The sequence below is a fragment of the Carettochelys insculpta genome, chromosome 14 (assembly GCF_033958435.1).
Source record: "Carettochelys insculpta isolate YL-2023 chromosome 14, ASM3395843v1, whole genome shotgun sequence".
NCBI classification, from domain to species: Eukaryota; Metazoa; Chordata; order Testudines; family Carettochelyidae; genus Carettochelys; species Carettochelys insculpta.
The window spans coordinates 25,810,920-25,831,031 of NC_134150.1; the positions used below are offsets into that span (position 1 = coordinate 25,810,920).

Consider the following 20,112-nt stretch of genomic DNA (forward strand, 5'->3'; position numbering starts at 1 on the left):
ATTTGACTTGGCTTAGCAGCCACCTGATAGTGTGGTAGTAGCTGGGAGTGTGCATGGAACCCACCATATTGCACGTTGTGGCCACAAAGGTAGATGGACAGTCTGAAGCAAATGTTTCTTCTAGTTCCTTCATCCTATCCTGCCAGCATTATGTTGCTCTTACCTAGATTGAGTCTCATCTACATGAGAAAGTTGGACTGGGTTAAGTTTCTCAGTGTTTTGTACTGGTCGTGAAGGCTATATTTCACATTATTTTCTCACTGGGTAGCTGTTTTAGTCTGTAGGTTCACAAATAACAAACAGTCCTGCAGCATCTTAAAGGCTAACAGATTTATTAGGTAATGTCCTAACTTCTCTTCATACTCAAACATACTGTCAAAGAAGTGGAACCCTTATACTTTAGCTATCAAAATGTAAGGCTCAGTTACCTGTTAAGAATCCTGATAGCTCCTTGCACATACAGGTGTCTTCCTATGCTGCAGTTAGCCAGCAGACGGCAACAACCCTTCCTCTACCCCACCCCACCTCCTAAGTGCCTAATCCCTCTGCTAGTGAAATAATACAGGTTGAACCTCTCTTAATCCAGAACACTTGTCCAGCAACATCTGTAATCTGTCATGATTTTAGTTAGCTGGATGACCACTTAGCATGAGTGTGGCCATATTTCCTATGGTTCCATAAAGTTTGTTTATGGCCACTAGTCCTGGCTCAGTGTTCTGTGCTGCTGTTTAGCTCTGATTTACTTCTAAGTGTCCAAGAGCCCAGTAAGCAGTGGAAGTGTTGGTAAGATAAGCAACAAACTTTATTAAAGGTCTAAAAAACATGACTTACAAGGCAAGAATGAAATAATTGGGTTTGTGTTAATCTGGAAAATAGAAGACTGGGGGTGGGGCGAGAAAAAAACATGTTTTCTAGTACCTAAAAGCTAATTAAAAGAGGAGGGTGAAAAAAGGTTCTTAACCTTCTGGGGATAGGACTGGAAGCGATAGGTTTACATTGCAGCAAGGGAAGTTTAGATTCGACATCAGGAAACACTTCCTAACTCTCAGGGTGGGAAATCACTGGAATAAGTTTCCTAGGACGGTTGTGCAATCTCTAGTGGAGATTTTTAAGAGCAGATTAGACAGATACCTGTCAAAAAAGGTCTGTTTGATAGTTAGTCCTGCCATGAGTGTAGGGGATTGGAGTTAATAACCTCTCAAAGTCCCTTTCAGTCAAAATTTTGAGGAAGGAGGGTTTCCATCCAGAGGATCCCCATGGGCCGTGCATTTACACATGTATTTTGGAGTCCGGAAGAGCTTGTTCTGGACTCTAAATCAAGTGACCATGTGCTAAGGAGGCATGGGAAATTTACATCTGCTCCTTATCAGCATCTTCTGGGCTGCTCATTACCATGCCCCTTCTAGAAGAAGGGTTATGTGTAGAAGCAGCCTTAATGTTTGCCTGTTCTCTTCAATTCCTCTGAAGCACATGGGATTGGCCACTGTTGGAAGACAGGATACTGGCCTAGAGGGACCATTGGTCTGATCTAGTATGGCTGTTCTTTTGTGTTTAGTACTTAAGGAGATTTTATAAGCAGGTCCTGTGATCATTCATATTAAAAAAAAAAAAAAAAAAATACAGATGTATATTTTTCATGTACTTTATAATCAAGCTTGAATTAGTTTTAAAACTATATATCCATGCTTTAGTTAACAGCAAAGAAATGTAGAGCTATACTGGAGTGTGGGGGAGGGGGGATATTTCTGCCATCTTTCCATCTGTTGGGTCTTGGTAGCTGCATGGTGGTGGGATCATACTTACACTTGGGGTAGAGACATTGAGTAATTATTTGCAGTCCAGGGTAAGAGATAAAAGTCTCAGAATACTTCTGTCTCTGTCCTCTTCTCTTCAGCTGTTGACCGCTATCATAGTTACTCTTATCTGAAACCACTGTTTCCTCATCTTTGCATCAATAAGCAATTGAATACCGAACCGAGACTGCACAACTAATATTGTTTGGAGTTTTCTATGGTGTAGTTAGGCTATAAAATATGCTATGAAAAACAATTCCAAGTCTTTTTTTTAAAGCAGTCTGTTTGCTCTTTTTTAATTACTGTTTCGTCCTTCCACCAAAAATGCCTCACATAGTTATCCATTGATGTAGATGTGAGTGGTGGTGTTGGAGACTAGTTAATGATGCAAGGAACAGGATTTAGTGAAGTCTTTGGTTTGCAAGAAAATAGAGCAGAGCCTGAGTTTGTACTTGGACTGTCACCTCAGTTTTGACTTTTTTTGTATGTCCGTCACGCCTTCTTTTTCTCTCTGCCTCGATTAATAATATAGCCCTAATCACCAAATGTAGTTTATCACAACACTTTGGTTACAAAACCTTGAAGTCCTGTTACCCTGTCTGCAAAATTGGGCAGCTCACACCCCATAAGCTCCAGAGTTTAGGGATCCAGAGGGAGAAACAACCTGATGCTTGTGTGGAGCTTCCTGGATACCACCTCATTCCTTCAGATATGCTGGGAATTTAAAGTGGTGAGGCTCTCCAGTTCCTCCTGCTGCCCACTACCTCCGAGCAGTGCCTTGTATTTGAGAACTGGGCTCTTCCAGGTCTAGTGAACAGGAGGTCTTCTGTCCATTTCAGAGGTGGAAAAGGAGGAAATTCTGTGCAGAACATTAATTTCTGTGCAAAATCTGTACAAAATTAATTTCTGTGCCCACCAATGCTTAGTGGGCAAATTAAATGATTGAAATGTTTTATGCTTCTCAAGCAACAAATAAACATGGAGGTCCACTTGTAGATGCTACATGTGAAGAAATAATGGAACATCTAAAGAAAGCAGTAGTAAGTTTAATTCAGCATCATCTTTTAGAGATGGTTGGGACATTTCTCTTTGAGAGAAGTGCCTTCCAAAATAATACTAGTAATTACATGTCTGAAAAGAAGCTAATATTATGTCCAAGGTATTGAATATTGCAGTAAATTGCAATGAAAGGTAGGTCTTTGTCATTTGATAATAAAATAAAATGAAAAATGATTGAACCTAAGATCTTTTTTCATCCGTACATTCTGATCACAGAATGTGTGAACTTCGATATTTCTAAACTTTTTAGAACTTTTATAGATAGGACTTATAAATCTTACTGCTATCTTTGTTGTAAAAAACCCTAGTTCTTTCACAGTCAGCCTCATGGATGGTCTGCTGGTGGGGAAAAGAATTTTCCTCAGCTTTCCAATCACATTTGAAACTTACAGAAAGATTGTCTTGCCTCATTTAATTCCCACTTCTTGATGTTTTTACTGAATGCGAGGAGAACTTTATCAAAATATTGATTTTTCTCAAGGAGATTCTACAGAGAAGCTTCTTGGAAAAGCAAATAAGATTTCAGTGGGTTTGACAGCTCACAGCCAATGACTCTTCTGTTGCAGGCTTAATGGTAATACGCTTTTATAGTAATACTTTTTTTGGTATGTTTTTATATTGTGTCTAAATCCACAGAAGGCAAAATCAAAAACTATTCAGAGGCGCTATGGAATTTTTCTTATCCAGCATGAGTAATCCCAAATATAAAGCTAGTTAGCTGAGCTCAGAGGTGGAACTAGCCTGAAACTTATTTCTGGTGAAATTCTGCACACGTGTGCATGAATAATTTATGTGCCATGCATGATTCCCCCATGAAAATAACTTCATTTGGTAAATTGCTGCAGTTACACATTTTGCCTATCAGAGGCTGCTGTGACACTAGTACAGAACAGATGCTAATAGGGAAGAGAAGGATTGCCTTCCTTGCTGTGCCCTCTTGTGGGGCCAAAGCAGACAGTGTGGGGAGGGGCCCTGCCCCTGCCCCACTCACTCTGTTACTTGATCACTTTGTTGATTTGCCTTCACCCACTTGCACAGGCTTTGGGCTGTGGTTGAGATTTATGGTGTTCAGGAATGGGTGCAGACTCTGGGATGGAGTTTGGATGTGAGATGGGGCTCAGAGCTGGGGCAGAGAATTGGCATGTGGGAGTAGGTGAAGGGAATGGGCTCTGATGGGGCTCTGCTTAGCTCAGGAGGCTCCCAGTCAGCAGCTCAGCAGGGCTAAGGCAGACTCCCAGCTCACCCTGCTCCCTGAAGAATCTGGCAACTCCCTGTTACCTTGAGGGGAAATTACGCATTGTCCCCACCTGTAGGCACTGCCTCCTGCCGCTGCATTTGGCTACTGGAAATCAATGTTTGGTGCCAGAACATTGCACAGAGACACGTGCACAAACTGGGGCAATGGGGATGTACCAGCTGCTTCTGGGAGTAGAGCAACGGCAGGCAGAAAGTCTCTCTTAGACCCACTTCACTCCTGTACATTTAATGTCCTAAAATCTTCTGGTTTGGCTTCCAGTTTTCCTCTAAGTCTCCCAGAGAATACTGAAGAGTTGACCACCCTAACGGGGAAACATGGGGGGGGCGGGAAAGGGAAGTGATGAAGGGCCACATGAAGGTGGGAGGGATTGTCTGGGGTTAAAGAGACATGGGGTGAGGCACATAGGTCTGTCTGAATGCAAGAGGCTAGAGTTTGCATGGGAGGATCCTTGGCAATCCTTCCCTCCCTGACACACATTCTGCACCCATACCCAGTGACCCTCAAAGTTCACTCTCAGGTTCGACTCCCCCAAGCCGTAGCACTGCTTCTGAGGGGAGGAGGGAAATACAGTTGCGTTTTGTAGTTTACTTCAATTATTCAAAGTTGTGTGTGTATATATGTCTAGTAAGGAATTTGACAAAAAAAATTCTGAATCTTTCTTTGACTGTTACAGACATACTTGCTGATGGGGATTTGGAAATAAATTAACAAAATAATTGAAACTGGTGTGATATTTAATATTGAGGGCAGAACTTTTAATTTTTGGAGCAGAATACCCAAAGGAGCAAGAGCAGTTTGAAGTGAGTGATTACAGCTCACTGTATTAAAATGATGGAAAATCATAAGCAAAATTGGACATCAATACAATTATTAATCCAGGTCAGTTTTTAAAAGACTTGTACTCTTAGCCAGCCAACTCAGTGCTATACAGTGCAGAGTTCATTCAGATTGGTTATTCAGAATTTTGTAGTCTATTGTGTGCTGAGAATCTCTGGTCTGTGGGGGTGCTAGGAAGTTAATTAAAGTGGAAGCTAAATTATTTGTTGATTGGCCTTCACAATAAAGGATATTTAGGAGATCCCTACTTTGGGGCATTTTCTGACATTGAAGTACTGAGGGAAAAGTGCTTAACAAATGGAAAAGGTTAAATAAATCATCCGTGCCACATTTTGTGCACACCTGAGTGCTCCTAATTTAAAAAAAAAAAAAAAAAGGTAAAATTCAGCTACTTCTCATAGGACAGGAGGGTGGCAACTGTTGAAAAATAGAGGCAACATTTTTTACATCCATGTGCAAAATTAATTCTATGTGTACCAAATTATTGAGGTAATGTTGATAAGCACCACAAGTAAAAATAATAAACCTAGATAGTTTTGAAAGTTAACATAAGGTAATTACTTCAGCCAGGACAATTCAGTAATTTTTGAACTCATTACTCAAAGAATTAAATTTAAGCAAAAAACAGAAATAAAGATTAGAAGATGCCTAGAACATGTGCCTCATCCCCATATATTCATTAGTTTAAAAAAAAAAAAAAAAAGCCCTCAAATAACAGCCCTTTGAAAGAATGATATTGAAAAGATTATATGTGCATTGCAGGAAGTATGAAGAAGTAACAGTAATAAAGCAAGTATATGCTGGGGGGTGAGTTTGAAAGACTAAAAGAGAAATGTATGTCTACATCTCAAATATGGTGACAGTTTGGCAGAACTACCCAACAGATTGCAGCTGCCCTGGGTCAACTTTCACATAATCAGCACTGCCAACTCTAAGGCTATATGATGCTTTTTCTTTAAGCTCTAGGTGTATACATGAGCGCAGGAGGATGATATTGAGAAAGAAGTGTGAATATAGAGCATTCCCTTGAGTTCTGGGAGAAGAATTATCTCATCCTGAGTTATAGACTGTACTAAAATTTAAAGTATCCATACAACCAAAGGATAGAATTTTGTCTGACACCTGACATGTAGCACACCGACAGAAAAGTCAAGCCATTGATCCATTCCCAAGCAACGTGGATCCAGGTTGAGAGAACACATCTTCGAGACTGCATTCCTGACTGAAGGGGCTTTTTTGTAAAAATTCTTCAGAGGACTGAGCCCTGTCTCCGCCAACAGTAGATCTGTGGAGGTTACTGTCAGTCAGGTGTTCACACATCAGTTTACTGTGTTATGAGACTGTTCATAATAGAAAAAGATAGAAGCTCAAGGGTTGATTTAATTAAAGCACAGAATTTTAGGTGATAGCAGAATGCAGTCCAAGTGGTGCAGTCTTACTAAAATACTGAGCAGTAATTTCTTTTCAGTTCTGTGATTTGCTGCTGTATTTTTGTCTTAAGTAAATGGACACTCAAAGCAGACCCCATGGCCACCAGCAAGCACCCTCTATCCCACTCTCTGAGCCCTGTTGCATCCCCTCTAATTTCCTGCCCCTGTAGAGATTGGGGATGCCCTGACAACAGCAACCACATTTACCTCTGCACTCCATGACGAGCAGGAGGCTGCAAGGAGCAGTTCCAAGGCAGAGGACATGGGCAGTATACCAGTGGGCAGAGGGACACTTGAAGTGCATGTCACTTGATAGTTTGCTGTGCAGATGTGCAGCTCAGAGGGAGCTTAGGTGTTAATCATTTCTTCAAATAATAATAACTTTTGGGGATTGTGTAACTGTGAACTTATATTTCAGTTCCCTGCAAATTTGGCTGAAAAAATATATACTAAAACAAGATAGTTTTGGTACATAGACGACAATTCCTCCTGCTGGATATTTAATAATATTTTCTTTGTTTGGATGTGATACATAGGGAGGTGAAACCCAGTGGAATGAATTTTCCCTTTGACCTTGTCAGAATGGATGCAAAAAAAAAAAGCCTCAGAAAATTGTGGTCTCTGAAACATATATTAAACTCTTGTCTTGATTTCTCTGTCTCCTTTCCCTGCCACAGTACGTTCCTTTGGTACAGAAGATAGACCAACAGATCGGCCTATACCACCTCGCGATGAAGTCTTTGAGTATATTATATTCCGTGGCAGTGATATTAAAGACCTTACTGTTTGTGAGCCACCAAAACCACAGTGTTCCCTGCCTCAGGACCCTGCTATTGTTCAGGTAAGATTTAGATTTGTTTGTTCATTATCATCAGCCGTGGGCTCAGCACCTATTGGTGTCTGATGCCTCCCTCGCTCGCTATTCCTTCCATGATTTGTTTTTTTACAATTTATAATTTAACGCTGTCCAGTTATCTTCCCAAATCCCGTTGAAGACTAAACTATTCATATTACTTTGTGTTGTGAACCACACACACTCTTTTGAAACCAAACTTCATTCCTTGATAGTGGCAGTTGATGATGTTTTGGAAACTAGCTGAAAGTTATCTCTTACAGAATAGCATTTTAGATGCTCTGGCAAAGATTTTTCAAAAGCAAATAGTAATTTTTTAGAGTGTAACGTAACTCATTATGTATCTGACTTTTGCAGTTGGTTCACAGTACTTTTTGAAATGTGGGCTCTTTAACGTGTGTCAAAGTGCACATACAAACAGCAGCACCCAAAAATTGTTAGTCAATTTAAACAATCTTGGCTTACATGTTCAAATATCTGTTGTGCAGATTAATGCAAGTACAGGTTAAACTTCTCTAGTCCAGCATCCTTGGGACCTCACTGGTGCTGGACTATGGGAGGTCAGTATTGTCTAGCAGCATTAGTAACACTTTCACTGCTTACTGGGCTCTTAGAAGACATTTAGGGGTAAATTACAGCTAAATAACAGCACAGAACACTGAGAGCCAGAATTGGTGGCTGTAAACAAACATGACATTACTGTGGGGAAACTTGGCCACACCCATAAGTGGTCTTGTGGCTAATTAAAATGATGTTGGATTATGGATGTTGCTGGACAAGAGTTCCACGTTAGAGAGGTTCAATCTGTATATTGTTCTTGTTCCAGATAAAAAAAAGTCTCTGTGCTACAGGGAAACTATTTTTAAAAGAAGTCAAACTTTGGCAGGGAAACAGTACTTCTCTAGCTGCTTTTACTTCTCTCCTGACAGGCATACAGTCTTATAGTCTCCGTGTGGCTTAGGAAAGCCAACCTGTCTTGGTGTCTTTCTTCACAGGCAAAGCTTGTCTGTGCATGCATCCTATGTCTTAATAGTTGCTGGGGGTGTTAGTACACAGAGAAGGTGGACAATGAAAAGTAATTTTGTAAGTTGTTCTTATGTTGAATGATATAGTTTTAATGTTTACATACTAGCTCAGAAGGTACAATTCTCAGATAAAGCCCTTGCTAAATATCATAGGTAATGAACAGTTCAGTGCTTTGCGAAATTTAGCACAAGTGTGCTTGCCAAAATGCAAAAGTTAGAAAATTGCAAAATAGCCAATGCTGGATATTTCAAATTATGAGATGGACATCAAAAAATCATGAAACTTTATTAAAGCACATTTTGGGTGTTTTATTTGCTTTCTAGTTTCTGGGCTTCAAGATACATCTGCATTGCGATAAAAGACCCGTGGCATCAGTCAGTTGACTCAGGCTCATGGAGCTCCATCTGCATGACTATCATATAGCACTCCAAACATTTAGACCTCAGCTGGAGCCCTGGTTCAAATTTTGTACGCTGCAATTTTGAGCGGAAGTCAGTTGACCAGGCTCTGAGCCAGGGTTTATTATTGTGGTGTAAGACATACGCTTAGATTAGTGTATACAGGTCATGTTTTCAAGGTTTTGTAACCTTGAGAATTACTTTTAAAGAAAACTCAGATTCTTCTGTATTAGCATAAATCCAGAAACTGAGGCTTTAAGAAAACACTGACTTACGAGTTCTGTGATGAAATCGCACCCTGAATTACGTGCATATTTGTGAAAATTTTGCCTATGTGCTTATTCTTGTGGAATTAATTCCAGTGTACAATAATCCAGGTATGTCAGTATTTTGAAGATTTACGTACTGTTTCTAGTAGCTGTCAATTATATTAAACAATGTGTATTTCTCTCATAAATAGTAAAGTTTCACATTTTTATAAATTTTAATATACAAAGTGGGGACTGTCTCTGTTCAGTGTTGAGCAAGTTAGTCCTATATTTTCACCTATTCTTGCCTTGGAGAAGTTTATTATTTTCCCTAAATTCTGTCTGTTGTTTTCTGCAGTCTTCACTAGGATCTTCTACTTCTTCATTCCAATCTGTGGGGTCCTATGGTCCTTTCGGCAGGATGCCTGCATACAGTCAGTTTAGTCCAAGTCCATTGGTGGGGCAGCAGTTTGGTGCTGTTGGAGTTGGTATGTTTGATTTTGAATATTTTGTATTTTCTTCTGCAACCAAGGTGCAGAAAATGTATATAAATTATGACTGTTGTATGATATTTTATTTTTTTTGCCAAATCCACATGTGAGTTAATAATACCTTGGACCCATTAGCTAACCCTTTCACTTAAGGCAGTGTTTCCCAAAGTTCAGTACACGTACCACCAGTGATACATAAAAGGATTTCAAGGAGTAAATGGCGGAAAATAAACTACTAAAAATCAGGAGATAGGTACTGGGACAGCACTGGGAGCTGGGGCAGGACACTGATAAGGCCAAAGTCATGAAAGAGGTATGTAAATATTTTAAGTTTGGGAAACACTGAGTTAAGGTTCTGGAGCCAGTAGTACACTACTGTGAGAGAAACTCCTTCCCCATCCTGTCCTCTAGTAAAACCGGGGAGGCCTACAGTTGATATTTATAATGCTCTCTATATATGAACATAAGTTTCAGGGAAGCACTCCTTTCATGTCTGCTTCGTGTATTATGAAGAAGTAAAAATGACACAAGCACAATTTTTGTAAAATCCTTTACAGTTTGTCCTTTATAATTTGAGTGCTTAAGTTGCAACATAGTTAAGTGTTGAGTGCTTAGTTCTTAACATAGTTTGCAAACCTACAGTGTTCATCATCAGAATTTGATCTGGATTACTGAAATAAACTAAAATGATGAATAAACCTTGTTAATGACCAGGAATGGATTTTGTGAGTGATCTTAGATGCCTTGCAACATTTAGATTTGAGCAAACATAGGGTATGTTAGTGGAATAGAAAAATATAGTTTTGGTAGACCATGGAATCCTCACTGTGAAAAGTGCTGCTCCCAAAACTAAATATGAGAAGCGTATGAGGGTGCTGCTTCCTCTCAAGTTTTTACGTTACCTTTTAACAACACATCCTTTTTTCTTTAAATCTTTTCTTGTATACAAGAAATATTTTGAGAGCTTTTTAAAATTAGATGCTCTAGTTAACTGAGGATATAAAATCCTTTTCAGTCAGTTAACCAGTTATTCAATTAAATGGAGAGGAGGGAGACTGCTCTGCAGTTAAACAGAGGAGGGCTGGACTGGGGCTGCTCTGGCCCTGCTGGAGCATCTTTGCCTGCAGCACTGCTGTGCAGGGCGATGGGGTGGCCTCTAGTGTGTCTGGAACAGCCCCCAGCAGCAGCATGCCCACACCAGCTGAGACAGAGCAGCGCTGGTCCCTGGCGGCATCAGCGGGTATGCTCCTGGCTGATATGCTCCAGCCAGGTTGGAGTGCCACTGCCCATGGTACTCCTGGCTGGGCCGCTGCTGATACGGGCTATTCTGGCCATGCTGCCCCCTGCTCCAGCCCTTGCAGGTTAATCAGGTGAATGTTAACATCCCTTGTTTAACACCCATAGCGTATTTTTCATGTGTGTTGAAAAAGCACCCCTGTGAAACAAAACAAATCTGGCCATTGTCCTATATCTCACATTATAAAATGTATGGAAATCAACTTTCTCTCCTGCAGGATTTTGTGCCAATACAGTTTACCACTAAGTGGGAAAGCAACAAATTAAATGTATAAAGATTATTTTGACACTTGTTCCAGAAAGCACCATGCACTCATCTAAAAATAGAGGTGCGCTTTATAGTGGCTGTAAAAGTGGTATTGTTGCATGTGTTTGTGTATCGATAACTTCCATATCAGATATGCTTAGTCTGAGTGAAAATGGCCTCTGCATGGTACTGTCATACAAGAAAATTTGCTGGTCTGGAAGTTTAGCCTATGGTCTAAGATTAAAAAAAATTTTTTAAACCATTACTGCAAGTACTAAGATTTTAGAGGACAATTGTAACCCTTCAGTTACTCCATTGCAACCCTGTTGCTTTCCATAGGTTGTAATAGATGCATCTGTTAAAATGTTCTTTAATTTAAAATAACAGATTGCAGTTTTCTCCCTTAGGCTGCTTCTACACATGCCACCTCCCATATGAGGTGGCATGGTAAAGAGGCAATTCGAAGCAGGCTAGTGAGGCATTAATGTGCATATTCGGTGCCTCATTAGCATAATAGCAGCCACACAGATTTCAAAGAGTAGACTTTGGATTGCAGATTGACAGTGTAGGTGGGGCCAGCTTCGAAATAAACACACCATTTCGACATTCCGTTACTCTGATCTAGTTCTGTGGGAGTAAGGGAATATGGAAGTGGGATGCTTATTTCTAAGCTGCCCCCATCTACACTGTCAATCTGCAATTCCAAGTTTGCACTTTGAAATTCACCCAGCTGTCATTGTGCTAATGAGGCATTGAATATACACATTAGCACCTCATTAGCCTGCTCCATATTGCCCCGTTACCATGCTACCTCTGAGGGGAGGTGGAATGTGTAGAAGTAGCCTTAGTTACTGTTACCCTATAGGACGAAAATGATAAGGTTATAATTAACATACCATTGCACTTTTGCAAATGGGAATTAGGTTTTGCAGTCATTTAATATAAATTGGAATATTTCACCTGTGGTTATTTCTCAAAGTAAAATTGTGCTTCACCTTTTTTTTGCACTAGCTTTTGTTGCACTAATTTATAGAATAACCAGTTATAAGTATCGGAGGGGTAGCCGTGTTGGTCTGGATCTGCAACAGCAATGAAGGGTCCTGTGGCATCTTATAGACTAACAGAAAAGTTTTGAGCATGAGGTTTCGTGAGCACAGACTCACTTCATCAGATGCTGGTCTTGGAAATCTGCAGGGCCAGGTATAAATAAGCCAGAGCAAGAGTGGGGATAACAAGGTTAGCTCAGTCAGCAAGGGTGAGGCTTACTACCAGCAGTTGATCTGGAGGTGTGAACACCAAGGGAAGGGAAGCTGCTTTTGTATTTAGCCAGCCATTCACAGTCTTTGTTTAAGCCTGAGCTGAGGGCATCGCATTTGCAGATGAATTGTAGCTTAGAAATTTCTCTTTGGAGTCTGGTCCTGAAATTTTTTTGCTGTAGGATAGCTACTTTTAAGTCTGCTTCTGTGTGGCCTGAGAGGCTTTGCAGATTTCCAAGACCAGCATCTGATGAAGTGAGTCCGTGCTCACGAAAGCTCATGCTCAGAACTTTTCTGTTAGTCTATAAGGGGCCACAGGACCCTTCGTTGCAGTTATAAGTAGGAAGACTTGCAGAATGGCTTTAATTTTTGGTAACACAAGGAATCAGTCACTAGTAGAACTTACGGGTTCTGACTGTCTTGTCAGGAAGACAGAAATGTTGTTATACAGGTTATCAGGAAAAAGTACTTCATTATCTGTTAAATTTCTGTCACTGATGCTTACTGTCCTAGCATCACAGGTTTTTGTGTCAGTTAGCTTTTTTAGAATTTGCTGCAAGATCACCTCATCGTAATTAGCTGTCCATTGCAATTTGGTACTAAATCTTGTTCGCTTTCCAAAGCTGTGCTGATTTGGTCAGGCACGCTACATTACGTGACGTCACGTATTTATTTGTTGGAGAGTTTTTAAAGTGCAACTTTTTCTATTTCAGTAGTATTTTAGGAGGATTAACAAAGCACTGATAACTAATTAAGTGACTTGCCCTAATAAAAAATTACATGATATCCATAAAATAGAATAATTGAAACCAATTTTAAATCTTTACAGCTCTTTTATTTTCTTCAAAGCAGGGGGTTCCTTGACATCTTTTGGAACAGAAACTTCAGCTAGTGCTAACTTATCCCAAAGCAGTGCAGTTGGCTCTGCCTTTACAACAGATGCGAGATCACTAAAAACACAATTATCTCAAGGTAAGTGCTTCTTGAGTGACAAATTTATCTCAATAATCTTTGCAACAGTCCCAGTTATTGTCATTAGTTCCTGTTAAAGTGGAATGAATGAAATTGTTTATGAATCAATAGTGAAGAATATATTCCATAACAAAAATGTCCCTCGCTAAGACCAGCAAAAAAGGATGGTGTCTTTGTTTCGTAGCTTGTTGTATTGCATATAGTTATGTAGTACTTATAGTATTGGTCACCAGCCAGAGATTTTTCTTCTACAAATTAAGCTGCTTACTTTAGATTGTTAAAACAAACACTGAGTGTAGCTAACATCAACTTTTTCATTGTTATTGGGGAATTCTTTGATAATGTTCAGCATGCTGTTTACGAACTTAAAGTTTGGTGATGTATATGGCTGCAAGTACTTATAGAATTCTGTTTGACCTTGTTGTGAAGCCTTGATTCCTTGTGTTATGCTTTTCTTCATATCCTTAGAGCTGTTTAGATCTATCATCAATATCCCTATCACATTTCAAAGACTTAGAGGTATTTCAGTGGCTATTCTGTCTAGTCCTCTACATTCAAAGCAGCACTACATAATATTAAGTAAACCATTTCTGATGGTGTTTGGAGGCTTTTAAGGACAGGTTGCACAATAAAAGAGATTCCACACCCTCCTTAGGTAGTTCGTTCTGACAGGAAGCTTTCCTAATGTCTAACCTAAACCTCCCTTGCTGCAAATGAAGCCCATTGCTTTCTGTCTCAGAAGTTAACAAGCGATTTTTCACCCTTTTATCATAACCTTTTGATTCTTCTTCTTCTTCTGGGTGGTCTCTGACTTGGAAATGGTTGTGTGCCCTCCTTCCAAGTCTTCTCTTCTCCAGCCTGAACAAATTTAATTATTTCAGTCTTTCATCATAGGTCATATTTTTTTAGACCTTTAATCGTATTTTTTGCTTTCTGGACTTTGTCTAGTTTGTCCACATCTTTCATGAAATGTGGTATCTAGAACTGGGCATAATTATCCAGCTGAGGATTATAAGTGTGAAGTAGAATGGAATTGTCTTGTGCGTCTTACTTCATGTAACGTACTTTGTGGAGACAACAATAATAGAAATTCACTGGCCAAATCCCTATGGCGTGCTTAAAAATTAAAACAAGTTCAAGAGTAACGTCTCCTGAAAATGTCCTTTTGAATTGCAGTAGGGTATTTAGGATGAGAAGAAACTTAACAGTAGACTTTCTTATTTTTTTAACTTAATATTAAACTTAATATTTCTTTTCCTTCAGTTCTCCTGTCTTTATAGTAGAGATTTAAGTAATATATAGGGATATGTAATTATGGAGTTATTAAAAGATTAAAAAAATACAACTTTGTTTATAAGTTTATTTTTGTCTGGTAACTTTGTGATCAGAGACCAACAGTCCTTTACAGGGTATATAATAGAATCAGTTACCAAAGCTTTTATATTAATAGAAATACTGCAGTAACTGGGAAAGTATGTTGAACATTCAAACTTAACTATTAAAAGAACAGCTTGGGTTTTTTGAAGGGGAATATTTAATCTTGTATGGTTTTTAGAACTAACATGTATTATGTAGTCTTGGGTTGAAGGCTTCACCTACCTAAACCTTCCAGTCAGGCATTGGCAAGACTATTGGCACTCATTTTGGTACACTCAATCACTGTTTCAGCAGGCCCAGGTTGTGGCTTCATTTTTAAAAAAAAGTGGGGAACAGGAGTAGCAGGTTAATTCACCCTATTTAATCTATAGGAATCTGGATCACAAGTGATTTTTTTTTTTCTTATTTCTAGCAGAAATTTGTCAACACCACACATGCTATCATGCAGTTAATTGCATAGCTGGGTGTCTATTCAGGAGGTGCCTAGAGCTGACATAGCAGGGAGATGGTGCAAATGAAGACTGAAGTGCGTTTAAAAAGAGAGAGAGAGAGAGAGAACCTCTGTGAAGAAGTTTATAGAACTTGTTTGCTGCGTCTGTTACAGCTGGCTTTAGCCATTTCTCTTTGTTAATTTGTAGACTATTCAGGCAGCAGTACACTAAATTATGTAAATAGGTACAGCTATGCTATTGAGGGGCAGTTACCATCTGTTCAGTCTTCCCAGAAAGGAAGAGTATCTGTAGCACTTCCTACCACCCAAACATCAGAAAAATACATTCCATGGATAGACACTTATGGCTGGGTTGGTAGGAATTAATTGTCCTACCCATTTTTTTTCTTTTTAGACTGGGGGAAGGGGAATTGCTATATATCTCTTCAGTCTGGATTAGTGGATCTGAGGGTGCAGAAATATTTATTTCCTCTTTGGACACAGCTGTCTTAACTGGTAAGGCAGATAACCCCTTCAGTCTAGATTGCTTGACTTGAGGTCGACAAATATTTGTAGATGAATTATTCCCTTGATTACATTTTTAGGTCGTTCAAGTCCTCAAATAGACCATTTGAGAAAAAGCCCAACCATGGAACAAGCAGTACAAACAGCTTCAGCCCATTTACCAGCTCCAGCGCCTGTTGGGAGGAGGAGTCCTGTACCAGCCAGACCTTTGGCATCTGGTAGCCAAAAATCTTTAGAGAATCAGGAGCACAGACGAGGTAGAACTTCAGAAATTTTCTTCTTACCTGTTTTCTGTTTTCTCCTTTGTATGGCCTATTAATTCATTTTAAAGCGGTTGAAAGGGATATTTTTTACTGAATAATGGTAGTTGATCTTCCAGTGCAGGTCTGAAATCTCATTTCTTAGGCAATGAATTCTAATAATTCTAGCTTTTTTTTTTGTTTGTTTGTTTGTTTTTTCTTAAATTAAGGAAAGCTTTATCACCTTTATGTATCACCTATGTGATTTTGAAATTATACAGTACGTAGCTGTGTACAGAAGAATGACAAAAATGACTTCTTTGTCTACATTATTTTCCACCTTTAGCTGAAGCACACAAGGTTTCAAGATCAGAAAATGAGCAACTCAGAAATGAAAACAAGCGACAAATTGGTAAATTGTCTGTTTTGAGAAAAACTACAGTTGTTCTGAGTTACTAATTTTAAGGTGTTAGTACCAGAGTGGGGAAGAGGAAAACCTGCAAAGCTCATAACTATTCACTTACTATTTTAGAAGAGTGACAGGACAACCTTTTTTCCTCTAGTTATAATTCATAAAGCTTACAACTATTCAGATTTGGACTGCAATACAGAGCAGGAAACTAATACTGTTTACTTGTGAGTGGCAACAATTTTGTGCTGAAATGGGATACCATGAGCAAAAATCCATGTGTAAAGGAGACATGTTCCTGATGGCATGGCATTAAATCGTGATTTGAATAGCATTGTTGTGAAAGCAAGTATTAGGAACAAGATAACAAATCTGGCAAGGAGTGAAGTGCAAAGTCCTGATCATTCATTATAGAAGTTGTTAAAACTGAATTTTGGAAACATCTTCAAATTAAAAAAAAAAATATTTTTCACTTAGGTTTTTCTTCACTTAAATCTTTGTGTAATCAAGGTAATAAGCCTTCCATGAGGATGTCTGAACTTCTGTTCTACTCTAGTATTTACTACAGAGGAATTTAAGGTATAACTCAAAAGATGTAGCAAGTTGATGCATGAGGTACAGACCTGTTAGAGTGAGTATTCTTGAAGTGGTGAATTTCTTCAAATCCTGAATTCTTACAGCTCCAGGTGGACCTTCAGCACGAAGAAGCCGTGGGGGTCACCGTGGTGGCAGAGGACGATTTGGTATTAGGCGGGATGGCCCAATGAAGTTTGAGAAGGACTTTGATTTTGAGAGTGCAAATGCACAATTCAACAAGGAGGAAATTGATAGAGAATTTCATAATAAACTTAAATTAAAAGGTAAACTTGCTTCTGGTTTAGATTTCAGCAATGAAAAATTTAGAGGTTGTGTGACTTAATAAAACAAAGTCTTGGGAAAATTTCTTTAAAGGTCATATCAAAGTTTTAAAAAAAACCCTTTGCTTTCTAGAAATTGATGGCGAAACAATACCATAGAAAAATTAAAATTTATTTCTTCTTGAATTAATGACTTGCAAGTCTTGTCAGTGGTACATGGCTCAGAATTCTAGGTTGGATTTTTAAAAGGATTTTCTTTTTAATTCTGAAGTATAAAATTGTGCTGCTTAACCATAGTAGGGTTGTTTGCTAGAAATAATGTTTATGAGCTGTCTTGCCCCGTAGGAAAAAAGCAGTAAATGTTTGAGCTATGGAAGGGTGGTGGAATGGGGGTTAGGAAACATTAGTGGCTTAGGCTCCCAAATCTAGTATTTGTTTTTGTTTAAAGTGTGTGTCACTGCCTGGCCAATTTGTTAGTCAGTAATCCATTAATTCAGTATGTGAAAGTACAGTGAGATGCCAAAATGAGAATTTGGGGCAAAAATTTTCACTAGACAGGAAGTGCATGGTCTCTTTTTTTCTTCCCCCTCTCTGCCTGCATATCCATTTTGTTGTTCTTCGCCTTTCTCCTTCTGTAGGAGCAGCCAGAGGAGTATCTCTTCTTTGAGTGATTGCACATGTTCATTCCACTGTAAGGGTGTGAGCACACCAGGAGTAATGGAGCAGGGAACCATGGCCACAGCACTTCTAAAAGTGGCTGTAAGGATAAGGGAGAGTGCGAATGTGCTGCATCTTTGGGGAAGGGCCATGTTTCTAATGCTGGTCCCCCTAATGTGCACCCTGAGCACTGACACTGGACATTTTTTCCTCTGTGGCATCCTTGGGTCAGCTGCAGTCATCCTCTGGTTCTTTGCACTCAGTGCCACAATAAAAGTCCTGGCAGACTCATGCTCCATCAGTTCCTTCATACTAGCATATCCTTTTTGAGTGAATTTTGTAAGGTGATGTGACACAACTATGGCTATGTCTGCAATAGAGTGATCTTTCGAAAGATGATCTTCTTTCAAAAGAGCACATCCACACACAAAAGTGGATCAAAAGAGCAATCTTCCCTTTGGAAAGAGATCGTCCACACAGCCCCCGCTCTTTCAAAAGAAAGGACCGGGGATCGCAAAATCTGGCACCATGAGGACCACTCTGTCAAACAAAGGGCCCCCAGAGTGTTTATAAATGTTTTTTCCAAAATAATCTTTTGGAAAAAGGTATTCTTCCTTATTTGGGAGAGAAAGAGGGCCCCTGGAAAAAGTGCCACATTCTTTCTTTCAAAAGGAACTAGAGTGCATTTTGTGTGAATGCTCCTCCTTTTGGAACAGGGCCTGATTTTTCCAAAATACCTTGCTAATGTAGACGCGGCCCCTGAGTTTAGCTCTGATGGCTATAGTTTAACAGAGTGAAGTCACCTCTGTTACTTGCTTCAGATTTAGAATCTGTAGGAACACAGAAAGACCAAAGATAGTGACCACAAATATGGTCACCAATACAAGGTCTAGTCTGTTTTACAATTTTGTTAAAGTTATGGTTATATACATGCATATAGAAATTCTAGTCAGATCTATGCACACCTTAAAAATATTGTACTCTCATCCTTGACAAGAGGGTTAAGATCTGATGGATCTCTCATGGCCTAATCATCAGTAGAGGGATGGTTCCTCTGGAGTCTCCCATAAGCAGCTTAATTTTTCCAATCTGGGCATCCTTTCATAATATGAATCTGTCTGCACCTATATTCTGTGCATGTATTTAAAGGCGTCCACCCTCTTTTTTTCCTATTGGTCTGTTTGTGCTGGAAGCTTAAGGGGCCCTGACTTGTGCATCGGCTGGGTAATTCCCCTTTATTCTCATTAGTTTTGATACACAACGTGTATCCTGTGATGAAAACACATGTCTGAGACTGGTATCGGAGGGGTAGCCGTGTTAGTCTGACTCACTGCTCATTCTCAAAACTTTTTTGTTAGTCTATAAGGTACCACAGGACCCTTCATGTCTGAGACTGATGCATCTTTGATATTTTTATGATCTCATATTAATCTTCAGAGTAATTTTGCACAGTACTATCGCTTGGTAGCTTTTTTCCCTTTGTCTTGGGTACTGGAACATTTTCCAGTCACTCGTGTCATTATTTCTTGTCTTGAAGGCCTAGAGTCTTGCAAGCTTTAAACTCCAGGTCCTTGCATTTCATCTGGATCTGCTCCCCTTGACACTGCAAGCTATCCTCAGTGGACATTGGTTCCTTGGTTTTCTGCTTTTTGTGTAGTTGAATAGTCCAATAGAGTAACAGTGGAGTTCTCAGTGCCAAGGTATACGCTCATCCCTTGTTAAACGAATACTTTACTAATGAGTACTCACTTAAGGGACATGTTTACTTACCTTTGTTTACTCTACGAGTGAACTCTACACACACACACACACACACACACACACACACACACACACACACACACACACACACACACACACACACACACACACACACACACACACACACACACACACACACACACACACACACACACACACACACAGAGAGAGAGAGAGAGAGAGAGAGAGAGAGCGCGCAGCTTGAACCCTGCCACCGGCCCTGCGGCAACCTTAGCCCCCCTACACCTCTGTCAACCCTGTCCCAGCCTGACCCCTTTGCTGGCCCCACGGCCTTAACCCCCCGCCCCAGCTGGCCCTGCAGACTGGCCCTGCGACTGCCTGACCCCCACCTCCCCTCCATGCCAGCCCAGTAGATCTAACCCACCACAGCCTGATCACACACCCAACCTTCAGTAGCCTGACCCCCCACCCCACAGACCCAACCGGCCACCAGGTTTTAACCGTCCCTTCCAGTCTTGGCCCCAAACTGCCCCCAGCCTTTAACCTTTTCCAACCCCCAAACCCAAGGTTCACTTACCTTTTCAAAAGCAGCACCACCTGCTGCTACTCTTTCGCTGAGCTCTAGGAACCAATCAGAGACTTATGTGTACATTAATGAGAATTTAGTGTCCCTCTGTGATGGGGTTTTGGGGTCCCCCAAGCTCTGCACCCTGTCCGCAGGCAGGAGAGTCT

General features: G+C 40.0%; 1 protein-coding gene across 2 annotated transcripts in view; it reads left to right on the plus strand.

Moving 5' to 3' along the window:
• Positions 1-20,112, plus strand: part of LSM14A (LSM14A mRNA processing body assembly factor) — a 34,899-nt gene that overhangs the window by 4,619 nt on the left and 10,168 nt on the right. Inside the window, exons 2-7 of one of the 2 annotated variants that reach the window (XM_075008637.1) lie at positions 7,055-7,218; positions 9,261-9,390; positions 13,042-13,164; positions 15,577-15,753; positions 16,082-16,147; positions 16,825-17,004. In XM_075008637.1, coding sequence (XP_074864738.1) covers positions 7,055-7,218; positions 9,261-9,390; positions 13,042-13,164; positions 15,577-15,753; positions 16,082-16,147; positions 16,825-17,004 — 840 coding nt within the window. The remainder of the gene's footprint in view (positions 1-7,054; positions 7,219-9,260; positions 9,391-13,041; positions 13,165-15,576; positions 15,754-16,081; positions 16,148-16,824; positions 17,005-20,112) is intronic. The other variant, XM_075008638.1, reaches the window with a different exon arrangement.